Raw genomic sequence first — 22,132 nt, 5'->3', positions numbered from 1 at the left:
AGGTTATATGATGCTTTATTTATTATCAATTCGCATGATGATAATGTGTTTTGTACATTTAAGCTCGTCCAGACATTGGGCATCGGCCATGGGGGGAACAATTTTGGTAATTTTGTCATTAGTAAATGGATATGTGATTCATGTGAAAGATCTTGGAGATTGGACGTCATGGATTAAATATGTTTCTCCACAATACTGGATGAACCATCCAATTCAAAGAGGAGAATTCTCTCCTATATCCATTTTCCACTGTAAAGACAATCCAGTCATTACCGAAAATAGTATCATCAAACAGGTACCCTGTGGCCTTTCCTCGGGAAATAAAACATTAGATTACTTTCAATTCGGTGACAAGTTCCAAAATATTGTTCGAGCCCCATGGTACATTTTTATGCCCATATTTTTGACTCTCTTTTTTTATGCATTTTGGCAAATACTTTGCTATGTCTTTTACCTGGGTAGAACTCAAAAAGCTAGACAATCAAGATCAAGAAAAAGTAAGGTCTAAAAAGAGAAAACAAATATATTTTAGACAAGTCAAAAGACTGGAACTGAGGAATAACTTTTGTATACGTCCTAAAATCTACATACTTAATATATTTGAAGAAATCTCTTGTTTTGTTCCTAGCCTAATTTTAAAATATGTTTCTTTTAAATTGTATCTTGAAACGCATTATCTTACTTTACTTCAATTGTCATGATTTAGCTCAATTATGTATACTTGGTTATATTTACTCATTAATATTAATCTTGCTTTAATTTCATATAGACTCTCTTTCTCCATAAGAAGTGTCCCTTAATTGTTCATTTATATGTATTTAGTGTGTATTACTGAATAAATGCTCCTCTTTTTCAGGGAAAATAATAACTCAAATTTGTTATATTCAATTATTTATAAAGTAGTATTAGTATAAAAATAATACTATTTTGTCAGTTTCATGATGCATTCAATAAAACAAAAATAGATTTTGTTTTTGGGACTTAAGAACGCATAGACTTAAGATCAGTAGATATGTTAAGCTCGCATCCAGTTGCATTTTTGACGAATTCGACGTCAAACCCCTCAGCTATTTCAATTAGAGTTAATCCTTTATCTTTATCAACTTCAATAACGCCCTGAAAATGAAACCATGATATTTAATACACTGTGCTCACTAATAAGTAACAAGAGTGACTTACTAAATCTGTGATGATCATATCCACACAATTTTTACCTGTAAGTGGTAAATTGCATTTTTCTAAAATTTTATGACTTCCACTTTTGGCTGTGTGCTCCATTGTAATTATGACTTTGGTCCCAGTAGCAGATACTAGGTCCATCGCTCCACCCATTCCTTTAACCATTTTCCCCTTAGAAATAATCATAACCATCTTATAAAATACTATTTGTAGTTATACCAATGTACTTACGGGTATCATCCAGTTTGCGAGATCTCCATATCGTGAAACTTGCATAGCTCCTAACACAGTTATATCGACATGCCCACTGAATTAAAAAAAAAATATTTTATCGTACATTTCATATTTGTGAGTAGCTTAGTGCCATGAAATACCCTCGAATCATTGCAAAACTGTCATCACTTGAGAAAAATGATGAGCCTGGGATAGCCGTAACCGTTTGTTTGCCGGCATTAATTAAATCAGGATCAACTTCCTCAAGGGTAGGAAAAGGTCCAAGTCCAAGTATTCCATTCTCAGATTGCAAATGAACAGTCATTCCATCTGGTATAAAATTACTTGCGAGCATTGGCATTCCAATCCCTAAATTAGCATACATTCCATCCTTAAACTCTAGGGCAGCTCTCCTTACAATTCTCTCTCTCCTCTTAGCAGCTTCAGACACTTTGGAGGGGCCAGAGCTTGTATCATCGCTCTGCTTTGTGACTGTAAGTTGCTTGAGAAATACATTTATAATTAATTATTATTATGTCAATATCATTTATGTTATTACTTAATAATCAAGGCAAAAACTATCGAAATAAATACTTACTTCAATGCGTTTTTGATAATTATTTCCCAGAACAACTCTTTGAACGAAAATAGAAGGGATATGAACATGATCTGGAGGAATTTCTCCAACATCTACAATTTCTTCTACTTCAGCAATACATATTTTTCCAGCTTTACACATGGGAGAATTAAAGTTCATAGCTGTCTTTCGAAACACTAAATTCCCTGCTTTGTCAGCCTTCCATGCTTTGACGAGAGCAAAGTCTCCCGTAATTGCTTCTTCCATAATATAATTATTCCCATTAAATTGTCTTTCTTCTCTTGCTTTACTCGAGATATCAATATTTCCGTTAGAATCATATTTAATAGGAGACCCCCCTTCATGCACCAAGGTCCCAAATCCAGTCGGAGTAAAAAAGGCAGGAATGCCCGCCCCTCCATTTCTAATACGTTCTGCTAATGTTCCTTGAGGTGTAAGCTCCACTTCTAGTTCTCCAGATAAATACTGGCGCTCGAATTCCTTATTTTCTCCTACGTAAGAAGAAATCATCCTCTTTATTTGACGATTCTGTAGTAACAGTCCAAGTCCAAAATCATCAACACCTGCATTATTACTCACAACAGTCAAATATTTTGGTTGAGCTTTAATGAGTGCATCGATAAGGTTTTCAGGTATACCACAAAGCCCAAAACCTGAAAAGAACAGTTAAATTAGTTGATTATTAAATATGGGCTCTAATGTACGACTCCTTGCACGAAAAAATATACAAAAATATATCCCTTCTAACCTCCAACAAGAAGTTTACTTCCATCCTTAATGTCTTTTATAGCATCTAAAGGATCCGAGTAAAACTGCGTTCCGGCTCTCACGTGCGACGTAGAAAAACATCTTTTATAGCTAACCTATATATTTAATTATAACAAGATAAATTCAATTTATATCTAACAAAGTATACATTATTTAAACATTCTTACTCTGAATACACTTTCTTTGAATATATAGCGAGTAAAAGCGCAGATTTTTACGTGAGCCATAATAACTGCAATGCACCAAAGGAATTCAAAATGAAGAAGACTAGATTAAAAACAAGAACGATGAGCTCCACAGCTTTCTGAAATAGAAATATATCAAATGAACTCAATTACCCATGCAGTTGAGTATAAGGACGTCAGTACGTATTTTGATAACACTATAAGTATATTGAATGTAGTATATACAGATAGAATGAGGCGGGCGATCTTACACAGTTGCATGTACGCGAATTTTTTTCTAAGGCCAGATCTTGTGATCTAAGCACTAAGCAGTCTAAGCCAATAGATTGATGTGATTATATACGTATTTATATTGTCTATTGAACAAATTTAAGGAATTCTGAACCATTTATTTAAGCTTATCCAACGAAATCAAATACAGAGAGCACCAGGTAAAATTCAAATTGTAGCGAATGATTGAGCGGTTTATTTCCCTCTATTATTAAACCAGGAACAAAAGAAAGTGTTTACCTGATAGAATCATACAATAAATATGTCTGTACATGATTTAAATAGAACTGCCAATACCGATATATAAATATGTTAGTAGGATATGAGCATCACTGACGTAACATACACGGGAGCATACGCTTCAAAAAGCATCTGTGCTATAAATTTTAAGGCAAAATACAGAAACTTGCGATGGATTTTGTTAAGTGATTTTTATTAATCAATGTCTTACAAGTGCATAATATATAAAAAAACAAATACAATACAAGCCATCAGCAGTTTGTAGTTTTATTCATTTTCTTGAATGAAAAACGAAAAAAAAAATCACACATTTGTTCTTTGTTAATTGATCTAATTTAAGTTTTGAAAAAAGACAAAAAAAATAAAAAAAAATTATGGAAAGTATTGAAGTGATTGGTTGTTTTAAAGCTTCAATTTTAAAATAAATATCGACTATGCATTTTCAAGAAATGTTAAAGGAATAATAACATTTCATTCTGTTTGATCAATCAAATAACAAAGGACAATAATTTATTAACACAAAGTATATTAAAAATAATATTAAGTTGATTTTTTTATAATTTCCGGAAAGAAATTAATGTTATTACTTTAATGAACGAATTTAAAAAAAATAAAACTATGTAGATTTATATATTAATTATTTAATTGGACGTAATGAGATTTCTTCCTTCTCAAAGATATATATTTTTTTATTTAACGAATACGTCCAATATTAGGCCTTGGTTTCATTTTTTGTATTATTATCCTCCTCCTTCTTCTCAGACTCCTTATTTAGAGGAGCAAGGGATACTTTCAGATTTGTTATATCTTCATAAGCTGGAGGAAGATCCACTGAATATTGATCAGGTATCGTCACAATACTGATAACAGATGAATTCGCCTCTGCTTCCTTCGCTTTAGCAAGTACCCCCTAATTGAGAATATAAAATGAATATACCATTAACTGAAGGCGTTGAATTGAATACCTTGGGAGATGAGATGGGCAAGGGAATGATGGTCTCTGTTTCTCTTCTCGCCGTGTACATGCAAACGCATTGAAAAAAAAGTCCAGCCAAAGCCATAATACAAACGTAAATTAACCATCCAGACTTTTCAATCCGTCTGTCCATACAATAGATGTAGTTTGACCAAGTCCTGTATGATATAATAAATTAGAATATATTTTTCTTCATTAAATCCTAATGGATAAAACCTACATATATTCTTGATCATAAGCACACATATCTTCTTGAAGAGTGCGAGATTTTAATCCTGTTTCGGGTAGGATAGGCTCCATTAACCATACACTTTCTTGGTCCATGTTGGACTTGAAGGGCTTCACGAACTCTACCCCATAAATATCCTTATCCTTCTTTTCCTGCTCTTCACTTACTTCATGTCTTTCGACATTGAATAATTTATCCAGGGGATTTGCCTTATTCACTAATAATCATGAAAATAGACTATTTTATTGATACTAACATTATTTTTTTTCTCTTACTCATGTCATTAAGATTACTCTTAGGTGATAGATCATACGTTTTTTTCTCATAGATTCCAGGTCCAGATTTGATAACGACCAATTGTCCGTTTCCATTTAATTCTCCATTTTTAAAATTTTGTACAACATTATTCATGATCTCATGCATATGGGACATGATGTTTCCAAAACCACCAAACATATCATTGAATTCTGGTTTCTTCAACTTTGATTCCTCCATTCGGTTTTTTTCTGAGTTAGGACTTAAATTTGAAATGGGAAAGATTTGAGGTAAATGAACCCGATTCAACAAATTTCCATTACCAAAGAAATTCTCGAAAGGATTTCTTTGCTATAAAAATAAAATTTCATTTTATAATAAGCACTTTAGGCAAATCTTATTAATGAGGTATTACTGATTGATGACGTTTTTTGATGTTGGGAACCATGAACTCGCATCCATGACTACAGGCTTCAATCGTTTCTTTGGTAGGACCAAACGAACTTCCACAAGCTATCAAAATAATAATAATATAAATAGCAACAATTCTATAGTAACAATATACAGAAAAGTGAAAATTTAAACCGTTTGTTAATACAAAACAAGTGTTTGCTCTCGTTCAAATATTATAGTCCTCACTTCTTGAGGCATAATTATTTAATCGAATTTTGGATTTATGCATAGAAAAATTTTATGCGCCTCTGTCAAGTCGTGTTTCATTGGACATATAATAAATTTTAAACTTCATATAAATAATAGAAAATGAGAAAAAGTCTTATAAATCATGGAATTTTGATGAGTCCATTAAATCAAAACTTTTTTAAAAATAATGTGTTTTTAGTTTTGCGTAAAAAATAGTGATTAAATCAAAGAACACTTCTAGCCAGTCAACATAAAAACAAGCTAGAATGAATTTTCTCAAAATATAGTTTGAATTACATTGATATCCTTCAACGACAAATTATAGTCAATTTCTGACAACAAATTTTCTTATTAACTCCTTGAGTATGTCGTAAACTGCATTAAAAGAAGTCAAATTTGATTGTCACAATAAGATAATGAGAAATGGATCAATTTTATGTCTGAAATGTCATATCGGAGCCAAATTAAGGCTCTTAAATCAAATAAAGGTCCGAAATTATGGTTTAAATTATTGGGTATCTACACTTATCCCCCTAGTTTGAATACAACGTCTTTAAGGGACTCAAATATGTGGTCTGTCAACATAAAATCAAGCAAGAATGATTTTTTTTTTTTTCAAAATTGAGTATGGTTTACATTTGTCTTCTTCCGTTTCTATCAAAAAATTATTCTTATCCCACTTTTGGGTGCACAATAAAATACCACTTTAAGTAGTATAAAAAATTGTTGGTTTTTATGGATGAATGGGATTATAACCGGGAAAATATTAGCCTCTTGAATCTATTACGAATTTTATCTATAGTTTATAACCTTTGTGTAACTACACTCACCCCTGTCATTTGAATACAAAGTCTTTAATTGACTCAAATATGTAGTCCGTCAATACAAAAGTAAGCTAGAATGATTTTTCTCAAAATGGAGTGTGAATTAAATTTGCTTTCTTCAATGACGAATTTCTAACATCTAATTATTCTTATTAACACTTTGAGTGTGTCGCAAATTGCGCTTACAGTAGACAAAATTTAAAAAAAAAACAGTAAAAAAAATGATAACTTCTCATAATTTATGGTTAAAAGGGCCATATCGGGGCAAATATAAGTCTCATAAAGCAAATAAAGGTACTAAACTATAGCTAATACTCTTGTGTATCCACACTCATCCCAGTAATTTGAATGAAAAGCCTATAACTGACTCAAATGAAATTTTGAGATGTATACATCAAGTAAAAAAAACCCAGTTGGTATTTGTGTTTTAGATTGTTTTTATGCTGACGCATCACACTTGTTACTAAATCAATCCTTATTACATCTTTGGCATCTGCTTTGAATGGCTGGAATGTTATCAAATCCCATCGTTAAGGACTCTTCGATGTCCATCATTCGACATCCTGTTTCACATCCTTTGACTTCATTACCCTAAAAAAAAGGACTTTTGTTAGTTATAGCTCCATTGACATATTTGGGTAAGTCACTTACAGCAAACTTGGATTCACACATCTCCTGACATCTAACGGGTTCCTTTGGAGCAGCATCCAGGGTCCCAGCTAAACATAGGCCCAATAGGAGCAACTTGTCGATCATTTTTATTAACAGAGACTAAATTATATTGAAGGGAGATAATATAGGGATATGGAAATCCAAGAGAATGATAGAAATAGAATGAAAAAAGAGAACGGGCCCTTTATGCGCTTATGTTGTTAGTTACTTGTTATTACTTATTATTTTATGTCAGTATAAGTATATATTATTTATATATCTCTTTGATATGATAACTAGGAACGTCCGCCCTACCATCTAGCGTTACTCTTCTTCTTTTTTCTTTCTTTCTAGCTCCCCGTACCACCTGCACCACTACGTCCTCTCTCATTTTCTCTTTCTAGCTCTCTAACTCTCCTTCTTTCCATAATCGGCCCCTTACGTACACGTAATGCTGCCATCTAGAAATCCTATATTTTAAATACTTTCAAATCCAATAAATAATATTCGATCTCCATTTAAATTAGTATTAATTTTATGATTAGGCATCATATTTTAATTTCTAGAGGACAGTTTTTCTCTAAGCCATTATATAAATGCGTTGTTTTAGCAGATGCGATAGAAGTCGATAAGATTACTTTGTCAATCCCTCTTAAACAAAATAACTTAATATTTCCAGAATAATTATGTTTTCATCTATATTTATTACTTCCTTACTTTACATACTATGACCAAAAATAATCCTCTTGATTTGATTTTTGAATCATAAACAAGTATAAAGCGTTTTCTCGTGACATTGTCAGTATTGCTGATGCCGGGTATTTTGGTGGTGAAAATAACTAAGTTATATAAGAGTAAAACCTTTTCCCTCTATCAAAGATATATCCCTCTATTGCCAACCTAAAATATGCTATTACGTCTTTATTTCCACATAGTAGACAATCCATTCAGTAGTACAATGGAAAGAATATATATTTTTCTCTAATTATCCTACTTTATTAGATCAAGAAAATTAAAATTGTAAAATTATATCCTTTTCATAGGGATCTTTAGTACATATTACTTTGATTATATTAAAATATCCCTGTTTATCATTGGCATAAAGTATTATTCAATCAGATATTAAGTCTTTTTTGAATTCTTAAAGCCATTTGATGCGGATACATCAAGATTTATTGGAAATTTGCCTTTTTTTATCTAATAAAAAGAACAATTTTGAACCCCCAAGATAGCATCTCCTTCAATTATGAATTATGATGCAATTTATTACCTCCGTAAAAACGCTCTACGGGATGTTTCAGTGTTTCCTTTCATATAATAGAATCATTCTGTTAATTTTACAACATCTAAGTAAGGTCATGTTAGAATTTTTATGAATTTTACTTCCGTTTAAAGAGATAAGTAATGACAACAATGTTTCTACATCAAAATGATAATGAAAGATATTTCAATGACGTGTCTAACAATACGTAATTTTATGAAAAACATGATTAAAATAAAGAGGAAATTATAAAAATTTAGTTTAGCACACTTTTAACGATGGATTATTTTACTTTCAAATACATACATATTATGTATTTTAATATTAGTATTAATGAATCATGATTCACGATATTAGGTTAAATTCTAATATACATTGTATGTAAGACCAATTAATTTTAGAGATAAAGAAGAAGTTATGATCCGATGTCTTAAATAGTAAAACTTCTGGCATTACAAATTAATAATATATAAAGGGTGGGAATTTTAAATCCGGAACAAGTGTAGACCTCAATATCTTGCCAACCTTGGGATCGATGTTTATGAAAGTGTGCACATCAAATTTAACTAACCAAATTGATTAAGAAACATATGTGCGGATTATTCATGAAAGGATCCTCTTCGGTGGCGATACATGTGTGAATGGAGTATCTTCCTATAAATGAATCTACACTAAAGAGCAAATAAAAGGCCTACAGCAAACAAGTTAGAAAGAGGGAACACAAATTTAAGCATAATTTAATTACTTTATTTCTTCTCATTTATTATGTAATATATATCCTTCATCTGAGGAAAACTCTAAAAACTTAATAAATTCCAAATTCAATAACGACCTCTTCTGTAGCCTCCTCTTGAAGGCTCCATCAATATCTGTCACCAGTAGTCTTGGGTACTTTTGCCCCAAGGTGACTACATATAAAGGTGAGATAGTAAGGAAATTCTACGCTTGAGTTTTTTTTTCATTATCAAGAGAAGAAGGAAAATTTAATGACGTCACTGTTGAAGTACATAGCCAAGGTGACTAAATATAAAAGAGAGGCAACAAGGATCTTGTAAGGCAGGCTGGTTGGCGCTAGCTGACTCAGCTGACGTAGTGATGTCACTGTTACGGCAGTTTAGATAATTTCATTGAAGTGCATTCATTTGGTTCTGTTAAGCAAAAATGGCATCATATCAATGTTCAAAGCGTGTTTGTGCCATGCCCTGCTGTCCCAATCCAAGAGATGCCCAGTATTTTGCATTTCCTCAGAAAAAATGGATGCTCAAGCGTCTTTGAATCTCAGTCTGCAGGAGAGAAGATCCAATTAATATTAAGAAAGCTAAGATTTGTGATGGGCATTTTGAATCCAATGATCTTGAGCGGAATGTCCAATGTCAAAGAAGTTTAAACAAAATTTAATAAGGACCACCCTAGAAAAGGGCCACTCCAAAATCCAAGTAAAAAGAATTATAGATACCTTAAAAAAATTTCAATCGAGGATACTCAAAAGAGGATGTAACCACTTCCCTCATCTTACGAAGCATTAGTTAAATGATGAGGATGATGGCAAAATAGTTACTAAATTAATAACGAGTCACTTCTTTTCGTCAAATATACAAAAAAAATGAACATGATGAAGATACAATTGAACCAAAGGAAACTTTAAAAGATTCTGGACTTCTTGAAGCTCTTGAAGCCGAAAAAGCAATTACAGCAGATACAAAAGAATGCTCTCAAGTTTCCAATGATTGTTCAGATCAGGATCTGCCTTATATTACAGGATTTTTGGCAAAAAAAATTAAAGACCTTTATCCAAATCTAGGGAAAAAAACATGTGACTTCGTATTTTATAAAGAAACGTCTAGCCCTTGGATTGAATTGGTCTCTATGGGAGGCCTTACGATCCCCTCGTGTAAGTTTTAAAATTTTGTCATAGTCTGGAAAAATATTGCAATGTTTTTCATTGTAGCCATGAAGACACAATTGACAAAAACCCAAACATATTTGAAAGGCTACATAGTCATCTAATTGAATTATATCCTAACGGGCCTAAAGAAATTATCATATCCTTAGTGAAAACAATAACAATAATTGGATTAAATAATCTTAATAAAAAGGCTGAAACTGAAGAACGCTAGTGTTAATCTGAGAAAACTTAGACAGATTGGTCAATTTAGAAATTAATATATATATATATTTAATGTCTTTATTTCACAATATATAAAATAAAAAAATTCATCAATATATTGGAAAATTACATTTGGTAAAAATAAAAATTGTAGTTTAAATTAGTTCCCAAAGACAAAGGGCTCTTTAGTTACTTAAGTACACTAAAAATCTATACAATAAATAAACATTAAAAAAATACTAATAACAAAGAAAAACATAAAATAACAAAAAAATCAGAAATCCAAAACTAAGTATCTAGGATTTGCCTATTTTTATGTCTACTGAATATCTTGATAATGTGAAAATACCGCATAATATCCAGCACTAAATCGAATGGCAATGTATCATCCTTGGGTAATGTCAGTTCAAAAGCCACGTATATTGACGCCGACGCAATAAGTATGCCTCTTAACTCCATGCCAACCGTTGGTTCCTTCAAGGTCAGCTTTTTCACAATCTAAGACATGAGTTAAGTATGGCAACCCCAACTGTTTTAGCCTTCTTCGAAGGAATTAACCTATTTCTGGGAAGCCAAACATAATTATGGCAGAGATATTGTTTGTTGAAGTGTGTATATGACCTTCTAAGTTCCACAATAACAGCAAAAAAAGGACACTCAGCAAAAGCATGAACAACAGAATTAAATTCTTTACGACAGTCTTTGCAATAACCCTTAAATATTATTCAATCCATAGCCACTTGAAATTGGCACTGAATTTCCTGCTATCGGCAATTCCATTAGTTGAATTCATTATATGGCTTGTCCAATCTTCCTTCAAACTTAGAATACGGAGATATTTTCTAAAGGCCGTGATGGCTCCGGTTGAAACTTTTTTAAATGAACCCATTTTCATAGGCCAAGGAATCACTATACAGTATGTTGCTGCTGTCCTTTGCAAAGGAAATAAAAACTTCCCGTTCTAGAAAATATCATCACATTTAATATCATGAATTGAAGTAACGTTATTAATCAACGCTTCCCTTTCCATGCTTATCGGATTTTCATGGTTTTTAAAGAAAGACCTCATTCCCCTTTTCTTGTGTATTACATCTATTGTCGAGCTCGTCGTGTCAAAAACCACAACGTTTAACCACATAATTCTATGAGCTCCCCCAATAAAGGAAGAAAATCGAACCACCTCCGAATTTATTATTTTCGTTCCAAACAAAATCCACTTCCAAATCCTACTCGAAGAAATACAAGACCTCCAACCAACATCCGGGTTCACAATTGATTTTTAAAAAAAATCTTATCATAAATTCTAGGCAAGATAGTAAAAATCGTGGCAAGTCCACCTCCAAGTTGCTCCTAACTTCTTTTTAATGACAGAATATAAGATTTATAGAATAACTTTTCAAGCCAACTTTTTTCCTCCTTAATCGAATGCTCTCCGATTATAGGAGACGAAGTAGCTTTATGCAAGATCTATGGAATTACTTGTGTGTTATATAAGTGGATCCTTTTTTATAAGTTAAAATTTCACCACTCCGCTAAATTTTTATAGATCTAACTATTAAGGGAATCCCAGTTTCCTAATGTTACTCTGTATCTGTCCCACCTAATCCCAATAACTTCTACACTTTTTCTTATTACGCAACCTCAAATTTCCGAGTAAGATATTGGAGTCCACTTACCAATTGGTAGTATTGGCGTTTCATACTTGTTGACTGCAATACCAGACTTTATCTCAAACTCCTCTAAGCAACCCAAGAGAATTTCAACCCTTCTAATAAGTTGCTTCTCTGATTTAGCCTCTACCATAAGAGCCATATCATCTGTATACATATCAATTATTTTCCTGCTGGATCCTAGTTGAATACCAAATCCACCATATTTTATTTTGATAATATTACGGAGTTTTTCAATTGCCACAAAGAAAGTAAAGGAGAAACTGGGCATCCCTGTCGGTAGCTTCTCTTCAATTCAATTGATATACTCTCTAACCCACCTATAGATATTGTTGAAGCTCCATTAAAAAGTAGAGCCCTAATCCGATTATAAATTTCTTAGGCAATGTTTTCTTAACAGTCTTATTATAAAAACCTGCCTGATAGAATCAAAAGCTTTTGAAAAATCAATAGCTTTAACCGCACCGTATATTTGACGTCCATTTACCGATTCTAGTGCTACCTAAATGTTCCAAGAAACATCAGTGATTCTTTTCCACTAAGAAAACCCTTTTGCTCTGGACCGCACTTCATGTTTAAAATTGGCTCAATTTGCTCGCCTAAAACTCCAACAATAATTAAATATGCTTCATTAAGCACCGTTATAGGCCTCCAATGACTGAAGTCCGTTCTGTTAACCTTTTTTTAGAATAAGAATAATTCTTCCCTTAGTCAACACTATGGGAAGACGGCCGTGTTTCTCCATAGATTTACCAATACACGTTAAATAAGGCACAATTTCCTTCTCTGTCACGACATAAACTTTTCCTATTAATCCATCAGGTCCACAAGCCTTATCATATTCAAATTATTAATCTATAAAGTTCCCGACTGTGCCTTTTGAGATAGTTGTTCCCTTGTGTCTCCTTGCACGGGGGAAGTTTTTTCTATCCCCTCCTACAATATTTTGAAAGCACTCATGAAAATAGTTCAAGATATCCTCTTTTTTTACCAGTCTTTTTCCACCCACCATTATTAACTTAACCCCTGTTGTTGGAGTCGCAAAGCTATCCTAGAAGCAGATAATACGTGATCAAAATTTACTGTCAGCCTACGTTGAAAAATTTGTTGATAATCTTCATCCTCCAAGATCCAGCGGATCATTTTGAATTGTTTCATTTTATATTAATGCTTGAAATCCCATTGTAAGATATTGTGGTCAGATGGGGGCTCTGGGAGGTATTTTGCGTTCGTTGTTTTATAAATAAAACTAGATGAAGCCAAAACTAAATCTAATCTTGAAGTCTTGTTTCCTGTTCTCCTTGAAATATTTTCATTCGGTGAAATTTTCCTTAATAGATCAACCATATTCATCTCCAACATTAACTTCTTTAAAATTTACAAGTTATGACTACTAATCTTATTTAAATCCACATTTATATTACTAACTATAGTAAGTGGGGAAGGATTTTCCTTATGGGAATTTATAATATCTTGAAAAAAAAAGATATTACTCTCTCTCACTCGGTCCATACGCGTTGATTAAAAATAATTCTAATGTTGCCGAAGTAATTAAGATCTTATGTCATTCACTTTTTCCGTAAAATTCTTGAACACAAATTGGAACATATAACAATCTTGGAATAAAAGTAAGAACACCACGCTTTCCATTAGAATCAGTGGAGTAGTAGCTAAAACAACTAATGAGGCAAGAAGTACACGTTTTTCAACATGAAGAGGAAACAAGGCTCTTAATGTCTTGCAGACAGATATTATCTTGATTTAAGGTCATTAGTCTTTTCATTAGAGCGTGTCTGACTTTATGTGATTTTCTTTCACGGATATTGAGAGAAATTAAGCGAATGTCTTTGAATTCAGTAAATCTGGGGTGGGTATTTTTTTTTTCTAAACTATATTGCATAGTGGATTTAATGTAGTAATAACTTATCCTGATTTTTTTTTAAATTTTTGAGGAGTCCTCCTGTTAGGAGATAACTCTGAGTCGCAAGCCGTCCTTTTAGAGATCGATCCAGATCTAGTCCTATAAAACATTATAACCTCATCCATGATGGGTGGTTTTGCAGGCTTTTTTGGTCTAATTAATTTATCTTTAGTCACTCTTTCCCATTCGGAACTTATTAAATGCAAAGTTTTTTTTAATCTCACTCTTTGGACTTGAAGACGAATTGCTGCCAATAGAAGTGAGAGATACATCTATATCTTATATTAGCACTTCATGTTCTTAGGGTTGATCCTTATCGGCTTTGTTCCTCTTCTTCTATGTAGCCTCATCTATATTATGAACTACAAATAGATTACTTAATAGGGCTCCTTTTCGGGAGCATAGGATTCACTACTCTTATCAAGACAAGGTATATATTTACCAAGCTCTTCGCAAACAACATGATTGGTTGAAGTATTCTATGTTTCCGACTTTTTTCAGTTCTTGTTTTCATTGATCCCAAATATTCACTCCGTTTCGTCAGTTTATTAGAACAATCTGTAGCAAAATGGCCACCTTGATAACATCTAGAGCAGTACTTACATTGACCTAGATACGAGACTCTTGTCTTCAATCCCTTTATAGGAAAAAACCTTGGATATCATTTCTGGGGGGTTACCTTTACAAGATAGTTTCCATTCATCAAGCCTTTAAGTCTTCCTTTTTGAAAACAGAATTCTTTAATAGGGCCCATGACCTCTCCAAATTCTTTGAAAGTCTCAATAATATCTTCAACTCTGATATCCTCGTGTGGAGAGGGAATTGTAATTTATTTTTCATAAATAATAGGAATCTCGTTTTTGTCTCTTCTTTGAGCTTTCAGACATCTAGCAGCTCTCTTTACACCATTAATGTATCCATCCAATTTTCTGATAACAAATTCGTCCTTCACATGCGCAAATGAGATTTTTATACCTATTTCTTTCTTCAAATGAATTAAAATCACATTTTTATACCCTGGGCAAATACGCACACTCTATATATTACCCTGTTCTAACTTAAGGATACCCAAAATAGTATCCTCTACCTCTAAATTGGGGTATTGATCATTCTTTGATGAGATCAAATTAACAATTAACCTACCCCTATTGGCTTAAGTAGCTAAATTCTTCTTCAGAACTAGTAGGTAACTAGAGGCAAATGAATTTTCCTCCTTCGATTTATTCATATTTTTAGTAAGAAATTTAACGGAACTTTCTTACCATAGCTCTAAACCTCTCAATGGAGCTTTGAGGATCCAAGAAGAATTTTCAGGATTCCACTTCTAGTGAATCAAGATACGAATTTACTATCCAAACACCAACCCACTTCAACTAACATAAAAATGAAATCACAATATGCTCTCAACAATTCTTAAATCCTTATGAAAAAGATTTTTAAACATAAGGTGAAAAACACTTTGTTTATTATTTATGTATGTACGTACAAAAATATGTATGCTATCATTTTTACTTATTGCTATTCTTTTATTCACACTCTTATACTATGTAATAAAATGGCAAATTAGATAATATACTTTAAGCCTATTAATATAAGCTTACATACAGATAGTTCATCATTATTTCTTATGTATTTGTGACTCCTATCCTACCTTCTCATCTTTTAGTTATTGTATTATATATGTATAAAGAACTTTCCTAATTATTATTCCTATAAATAGCCGTGCATTGTGTATATTTGTCAGAGGTGTAATGATTATGTATTAATAAGAATATATACGTGTCCCTATTAAATTACATCGATGCCTTATTCCTCCACGTCTCTTCTCTCCTCATTTCTTTTGGTCGTCTTGGATTCCTTTATTTATTAGTTTGGGTATCTTCAACCTCGTCATGACCTATCATTATTAATATGCAAATTAATGTTTGTCTTCTTAAATAATTATCTCCAAAATTGATTTTATTATTCTATAAAGTATCAAGCGAGGATATTGTCAAGTTTTATAACAATCCAAATAAGTATTAGAAATGATTTACTTTTATTTATATTAATATCAATATAATATAGTTTTTTGCAAAATATATGCAATAATCTTAATACATATCTCATATGATCTTATTTAAGTTTATTAACCATCACGTTGCTAGGAAAAGTTCAAATCGCCGACGATATCAAGGAATTCCATCAATGATCGACAGTCCTAAGACTGAACTGGACTAGACCGAATAAATAAGGACTGACACAGCAATAATGATCACCATGATTCTTTTATATGACATTCCTAACTGGCATACTTTTTAAACCGGGCTTAAGAATTTCATGGCTTAACTTTGAGCTTAATTTAATTCCTTAAGCAGGGATGGAGCCTTTTACATTTTACTTATATGTACTTAAGTACTATAATTTAGTACTTATCCTTAAGTATTCATGAAAGACCATAAATCATAATTTTTTTGAAAAGTAGTACTTATGCCACGTCTTTACCTTTATTTAATTACACAACTTTTCCTCCGAAAAGAAACAGAATAAAGGCCCATAATCAGCTGCTGGTTTTCATTTTTCAAATAAGTAATTTCGGTTCTTTACAAGAAAATTTAATATATGAAATTTCATTGAATTTTTCGAATTTTTTTCCAAAAAATTAACTTTTCTATGAATACCTATATATTTTTGAATTTTTTTATCAGCAGCTGTGGATTTTTGAAGTTTTTATGTAGTGTGTACTGGTACGTAAGGCTGTCATTTTAGTAAAGCTAAGTTCATTTTAGTATGTAAAATGTTTGTTGGTCAAAATAGGCAGTGAACTTGAAGATCAGGACAAGTAACTCAAGTGTGATTTCAAAATAAGGTTCCAACTTTTGCAATAATTTATAATTTCCAAGATAGTAAGAATGATTTTAGGCATGAACCTCATGAACGAACTCAAAAAGGGACATTAATTCTTGAGCAATATAAAGAACATAGAACAACAAGTCCTCAAAAAAAAGAAAGAGAGAGGTGGTTGAATATGGAACTGTTTTGTTTCCTCATCTCTCAATAGATGGTAGTAAACTCGGAAGGTAGGTGGAAAAAATATTCTGAAGGAGAGAAGCGGGGAAAGTAACTTGATATTCAATGGAGAGAGGAATTACAAGTTATCGCTTCTCGGCCTTTTGGCTAAGATCAAAGTGTAGTATCTGTTCTTATCAGCTTAATATCTGATACAAGGACCATGTGTCCTTCTCGATATTAAACTTATTTCTGAGCGGGGAGGGAGACTCACATGCTTGCATGGGCTCCTTCACGAGTTGGCCTGGTATTGCAGTATCTCCAGGAATTTGGCTCACTTTCCCCAAAAATCATTACAAGGTTCTTTATAATTAATTGAAAAGTCTGGTTTAATAAATTGAGGATACACACTTATTGGCGTATTATTTATAGAATTAATATGACTCATCGTCTAACATTCTTCAATTTAACGTCCTTGCTTATTTGATATTCCATAACCCGAGTGAGAATAAAGAAAAACAGTATACTGGAGCAGAATTCCTATTGGACACTTTGACAGTCTCAAGTTCTATTATTTCATCCTCAATTTATCTCTACAAGAAACAATGCTAGTATACATGTATCACAATTTGTTGTACCCAAATCTAAATTTTAGGAGGAAAATGATAAAATGTTTTATTTCAAATTTTCTTTTCTTGTTTTATTTCTCGAGTCCTTATTGGACTATAAGCAATTGTAAATAATTTTTGCATGTATGTAAAATGTTTGTTGGTCATTTATCTAATAGGCAGTGAACTTGAAGATCAGAAAACAGAGATAAGTAACTCAAGTGTGATTTCAAAATAAGGTTCCAACTTTTGCTCAATAATTTATAATTTCCAAGCATAGTAAGAATGATTTTAGGCATGTCCCGTTCACCCCCAATTCCTCATGAACGAACTCAAAAAGGGACATTAATTCTTGAGCAATATAAAGAACATAGAACAACAAGTCCTCAAAAAAAAAAGAAAGAGAGAGGTGGTTGAATATGGAACTGTTTTGTTTCCTCATCTCTCAATAGATGGTAGTAAACTCGGAAGGTAGGTGGAAAAAATATTCTGAAGGAGAGAAGCGGGGAAAGTAACTTGATATTCAATGGAGAGAGGAATTACAAGTTATCGCTTCTCGGCCTTTTGCTAAGATCAAAGTGTAGTATCTGTTCTTATCAGCTTAATATCTGATACAAGGACCATGTGTCCTTCTCGATATTAAACTTATTTCTGAGCGGGGGAGGGAGACTCACATGCTTGCATGGGCTCCTTCACGAGTTGGCCTGGTATTGCAGTATCTCCAGGAATTTGGCTCACTTTCCCCAAAAATCATTACAAGGTTCTTTATAATTAATTGAAAAGTCTGGTTTAATAAATTGAGGATACACACTTATTGGCGTATTATTTATAGAATTAATATGACTCATCGTCTAACATTCTTCAATTTAACGTCCTTGCTTATTTGATATTCCATAACCCGAGTGAGAATAAAGAAAAACAGTATACTGGAGCAGAATTCCTATTGGACACTTTGACAGTCTCAAGTTCTATTATTTCATCCTCAATTTATCTCTACAAGAAACAATGCTAGTATACATGTATCACAATTTGTTGTACCCAAATCTAAATTTTAGGAGGAAAATGATAAAATGTTTTATTTCAAATTTTCTTTTCTTGTTTTATTTCTCGAGTCCTTATTGGACTATAAGCAATTGTAAATAATTTTTTGCATGTATGTAAAATGTTTGTTGGTCATTTATCTAATAGGCAGTGAACTTGAAGATCAGAAAACAGAGATAAGTAACTCAAGTGTGATTTCAAAATAAGGTTCCAACTTTTGCTCAATAATTTATAATTTCCAAGCATAGTAAGAATGATTTTAGGCATGTCCCGTTCACCCCCAATTCCTCATGAACGAACTCAAAAGGGACATTAATTCTTGAGCAATATAAAGAACATAGAACAACAAGTCCTCAAAAAAGAAAGAGAGAGGTGGTTGAATATGGAACTGTTTTGTTTCCTCATCTCTCAATAGATGGTAGTAAACTCGGAAGGTAGGTGGAAAAAATATTCTGAAGGAGAGAAGCGGGGAAAGTAACTTGATATTCAATGGAGAGAGGAATTACAAGTTATCGCTTCTCGGCCTTTTGGCTAAGATCAAAGTGTAGTATCTGTTCTTATCAGCTTAATATCTGATACAAGGACCATGTGTCCTTCTCGATATTAAACTTATTTCTGAGCGGGGGAGGGAGACTCACATGCTTGCATGGGCTCCTTCACGAGTTGGCCTGGTATTGCAGTATCTCCAGGAATTTGGCTCACTTTCCCCAAAAATCATTACAAGGTTCTTTATAATTAATTGAAAAGTCTGGTTTAATAAATTGAGGATACACACTTATTGGCGTATTATTTATAGAATTAATATGACTCATCGTCTAACATTCTTCAATTTAACGTCCTTGCTTATTTGATATTCCATAACCCGAGTGAGAATAAAGAAAACAGTATACTGGAGCAGAATTCCTATTGGACACTTTGACAGTCTCAAGTTCTATTATTTCATCCTCAATTTATCTCTACAAGAAACAATGCTAGTATACATGTATCACAATTTGTTGTACCCAAATCTAAATTTTAGGAGGAAAATGATAAAATGTTTTATTTCAAATTTTCTTTTCTTGTTTTATTTCTCGAGTCCTTATTGGACTATAAGCAATTGTAAATAATTTTTTGCATGTATGTAAAATGTTTGTTGGTCATTTATCTAATAGGCAGTGAACTTGAAGATCAGAAAACAGAGATAAGTAACTCAAGTGTGATTTCAAAATAAGGTTCCAACTTTTGCTCAATAATTTATAATTTCCAAGCATAGTAAGAATGATTTTAGGCATGTCCCGTTCACCCCCAATTCCTCATGAACGAACTCAAAAGGGACATTAATTCTTGAGCAATATAAAGAACATAGAACAACAAGTCCTCAAAAAAAAAGAAAGAGAGAGGTGGTTGAATATGGAACTGTTTTGTTTCCTCATCTCTCAATAGATGGTAGTAAACTCGGAAGGTAGGTGGAAAAAATATTCTGAAGGAGAGAAGCGGGGAAAGTAACTTGATATTCAATGGAGAGAGGAATTACAAGTTATCGCTTCTCGGCCTTTTGGCTAAGATCAAAGTGTAGTATCTGTTCTTATCAGCTTAATATCTGATACAAGGACCATGTGTCCTTCTCGATATTAAACTTATTTCTGAGCGGGGAGGGAGACTCACATGCTTGCATGGGCTCCTTCACGAGTTGGCCTGGTATTGCAGTATCTCCAGGAATTTGGCTCACTTTCCCCAAAAATCATTACAAGGTTCTTTATAATTAATTGAAAAGTCTGGTTTAATAAATTGAGGATACACACTTATTGGCGTATTATTTATAGAATTAATATGACTCATCGTCTAACATTCTTCAATTGCTTATTTGATATTCCATAACCCGAGTGAGAATAAAGAAAAACAGTATACTGGAGCAGAATTCCTATTGGACACTTTGACAGTCTCAAGTTCTATTATTTCATCCTCAATTTATCTCTACAAGAAACAATGCTAGTATACATGTATCACAATTTGTTGTACCCAAATCTAAATTTTAGGAGGAAAATGATAAAATGTTTTATTTCAAATTTTCTTTTCTTGTTTTATTTCTCGAGTCCTTATTGGACTATAAGCAATTGTAAATAATTTTTGCATGTATGTAAAATGTTTGTTGGTCATTTATCTAATAGGCAGTGAACTTGAAGATCAGAAAACAGAGATAAGTAACTCAAGTGTGATTTCAAAATAAGGTTCCAACTTTTGCTCAATAATTTATAATTTCCAAGCATAGTAAGAATGATTTTAGGCATGTCCCGTTCACCCCCAATTCCTCATGAACGAACTCAAAAAGGGACATTAATTCTTGAGCAATATAAAGAACATAGAACAACAAGTCCTCAAAAAAAAAAAAGAAAGAGAGAGGTGGTTGAATATGGAACTGTTTTGTTTCCTCATCTCTCAATAGATGGTAGTAAACTCGGAAGGTAGGTGGAAAAAATATTCTGAAGGAGAGAAGCGGGGAAAGTAACTTGATATTCAATGGAGAGAGGAATTACAAGTTATCGCTTCTCGGCCTTTTGGCTAAGATCAAAGTGTAGTATCTGTTCTTATCAGCTTAATATCTGATACAAGGACCATGTGTCCTTCTCGATATTAAACTTATTTCTGAGCGGGGAGGGAGACTCACATGCTTGCATGGGCTCCTTCACGAGTTGGCCTGGTATTGCAGTATCTCCAGGAATTTGGCTCACTTTCCCCAAAAATCATTACAAGGTTCTTTATAATTAATTGAAAAGTCTGGTTTAATAAATTGAGGATACACACTTATTGGCGTATTATTTATAGAATTAATATGACTCATCGTCTAACATTCTTCAATTTAACGTCCTTGCTTATTTGATATTCCATAACCCGAGTGAGAATAAAGAAAAACAGTATACTGGAGCAGAATTCCTATTGGACACTTTGACAGTCTCAAGTTCTATTATTTCATCCTCAATTTATCTCTACAAGAAACAATGCTAGTATACATGTATCACAATTTGTTGTACCCAAATCTAAATTTTAGGAGGAAAATGATAAAATGTTTTATTTCAAATTTTCTTTTCTTGTTTTATTTCTCGAGTCCTTATTGGACTATAAGCAATTGTAAATAATTTTTGCATGTATGTAAAATGTTTGTTGGTCATTTATCTAATAGGCAGTGAACTTGAAGATCAGAAAACAGAGATAAGTAACTCAAGTGTGATTTCAAAATAAGGTTCCAACTTTTGCTCAATAATTTATAATTTCCAAGCATAGTAAGAATGATTTTAGGCATGTCCCGTTCACCCCCAATTCCTCATGAACGAACTCAAAAAGGGACATTAATTCTTGAGCAATATAAAGAACATAGAACAACAAGTCCTCAAAAAAAAAAGAGAGAGGTGGTTGAATATGGAACTGTTTTGTTTCCTCATCTCTCAATAGATGGTAGTAAACTCGGAAGGTAGGTGGAAAAAATATTCTGAAGGAGAGAAGCGGGGAAAGTAACTTGATATTCAATGGAG

At 32.7% G+C, this 22,132-nt stretch overlaps 3 protein-coding genes and 5 non-coding genes across 12 annotated transcripts in view; 6 read left to right on the top strand and 2 right to left on the bottom strand.

Annotated features, from left to right (window-relative positions):
- LOC121114243 (ATP-binding cassette sub-family G member 8) overlaps positions 1-874 on the top strand; it is a 51,156-nt gene extending 50,282 nt beyond the window's left edge. For all 3 annotated transcript variants that reach the window (XM_040708151.2, XM_040708152.2, XM_071886982.1), the window contains one exon: positions 3-874. In XM_040708151.2, coding sequence (XP_040564085.1) covers positions 3-508 — 506 coding nt within the window. In that variant the 3' untranslated portion in view covers positions 509-874. The remainder of the gene's footprint in view (positions 1-2) is intronic.
- SCOT (Succinyl-CoA:3-ketoacid CoA transferase) lies at positions 849-3,167 on the bottom strand. 2 transcript variants are annotated; one of them, XM_040708155.2, is made up of 8 exons: positions 3,097-3,167; positions 2,926-3,025; positions 2,739-2,853; positions 1,991-2,643; positions 1,554-1,894; positions 1,411-1,486; positions 1,180-1,350; positions 849-1,116 (listed from the first exon to the last, which is right to left on the bottom strand). In XM_040708155.2, the coding sequence occupies exons 2-8, from the start codon at positions 2,983-2,985 to the stop codon at positions 982-984; spliced, it is 1,551 nt and encodes a 516-aa protein (XP_040564089.1). In that variant the 5' UTR covers positions 2,986-3,025; positions 3,097-3,167; the 3' UTR covers positions 849-981. The 2 variants fall into 2 exon arrangements, with proteins under 2 accessions (XP_040564089.1, XP_071743084.1); XM_071886983.1 differs by lacking the exon at positions 3,097-3,167 and having other exon boundaries at positions 2,926-3,085.
- A 462-nt stretch (positions 3,168-3,629) lies between these two features.
- Positions 3,630-7,886, bottom strand: LOC121114247 (uncharacterized). 2 transcript variants are annotated; one of them, XR_011779178.1, is made up of 8 exons: positions 7,031-7,886; positions 6,862-6,970; positions 5,329-5,426; positions 4,934-5,264; positions 4,650-4,875; positions 4,419-4,587; positions 3,972-4,363; positions 3,630-3,731 (listed from the first exon to the last, which is right to left on the bottom strand). XR_011779178.1 is itself a non-coding variant. In XM_040708156.2 (7 exons), the coding sequence occupies exons 1-7, from the start codon at positions 7,133-7,135 to the stop codon at positions 4,166-4,168; spliced, it is 1,236 nt and encodes a 411-aa protein (XP_040564090.1). In that variant the 5' UTR covers positions 7,136-7,886; the 3' UTR covers positions 3,630-4,165. The 2 variants fall into 2 exon arrangements, 1 of the variants encoding a protein (XP_040564090.1); XM_040708156.2 differs by having other exon boundaries at positions 3,630-4,363.
- Positions 7,887-17,125: 9,239 nt separating this feature from the next.
- LOC121115534 (U2 spliceosomal RNA) lies at positions 17,126-17,320 on the top strand. Its single transcript, XR_005863580.1, has one exon. It is a non-coding gene; the product is annotated as a U2 spliceosomal RNA (small nuclear RNA).
- An 813-nt stretch (positions 17,321-18,133) lies between these two features.
- Positions 18,134-18,328, top strand: LOC121115541 (U2 spliceosomal RNA). Its single transcript, XR_005863587.1, has one exon. It is a non-coding gene; the product is annotated as a U2 spliceosomal RNA (small nuclear RNA).
- Positions 18,329-19,137: 809 nt separating this feature from the next.
- LOC121115525 (U2 spliceosomal RNA) lies at positions 19,138-19,333 on the top strand. Its single transcript, XR_005863572.1, has one exon. It is a non-coding gene; the product is annotated as a U2 spliceosomal RNA (small nuclear RNA).
- Positions 19,334-20,144: 811 nt separating this feature from the next.
- On the top strand, positions 20,145-20,339 carry LOC121115545 (U2 spliceosomal RNA). The gene has a single exon (XR_005863589.1). It is a non-coding gene; the product is annotated as a U2 spliceosomal RNA (small nuclear RNA).
- Positions 20,340-21,144: 805 nt separating this feature from the next.
- LOC121115499 (U2 spliceosomal RNA) lies at positions 21,145-21,339 on the top strand. Its single transcript, XR_005863548.1, has one exon. It is a non-coding gene; the product is annotated as a U2 spliceosomal RNA (small nuclear RNA).
- Positions 21,340-22,132: the final 793 nt, after the last annotated feature.

The sequence above is a fragment of the Lepeophtheirus salmonis genome, chromosome 3 (assembly GCF_016086655.4).
Source record: "Lepeophtheirus salmonis chromosome 3, UVic_Lsal_1.4, whole genome shotgun sequence".
Classification (NCBI taxonomy): Eukaryota; Metazoa; Arthropoda; class Copepoda; order Siphonostomatoida; family Caligidae; genus Lepeophtheirus; species Lepeophtheirus salmonis.
This window is presented reverse-complemented; position numbering and strand designations above follow the sequence as displayed.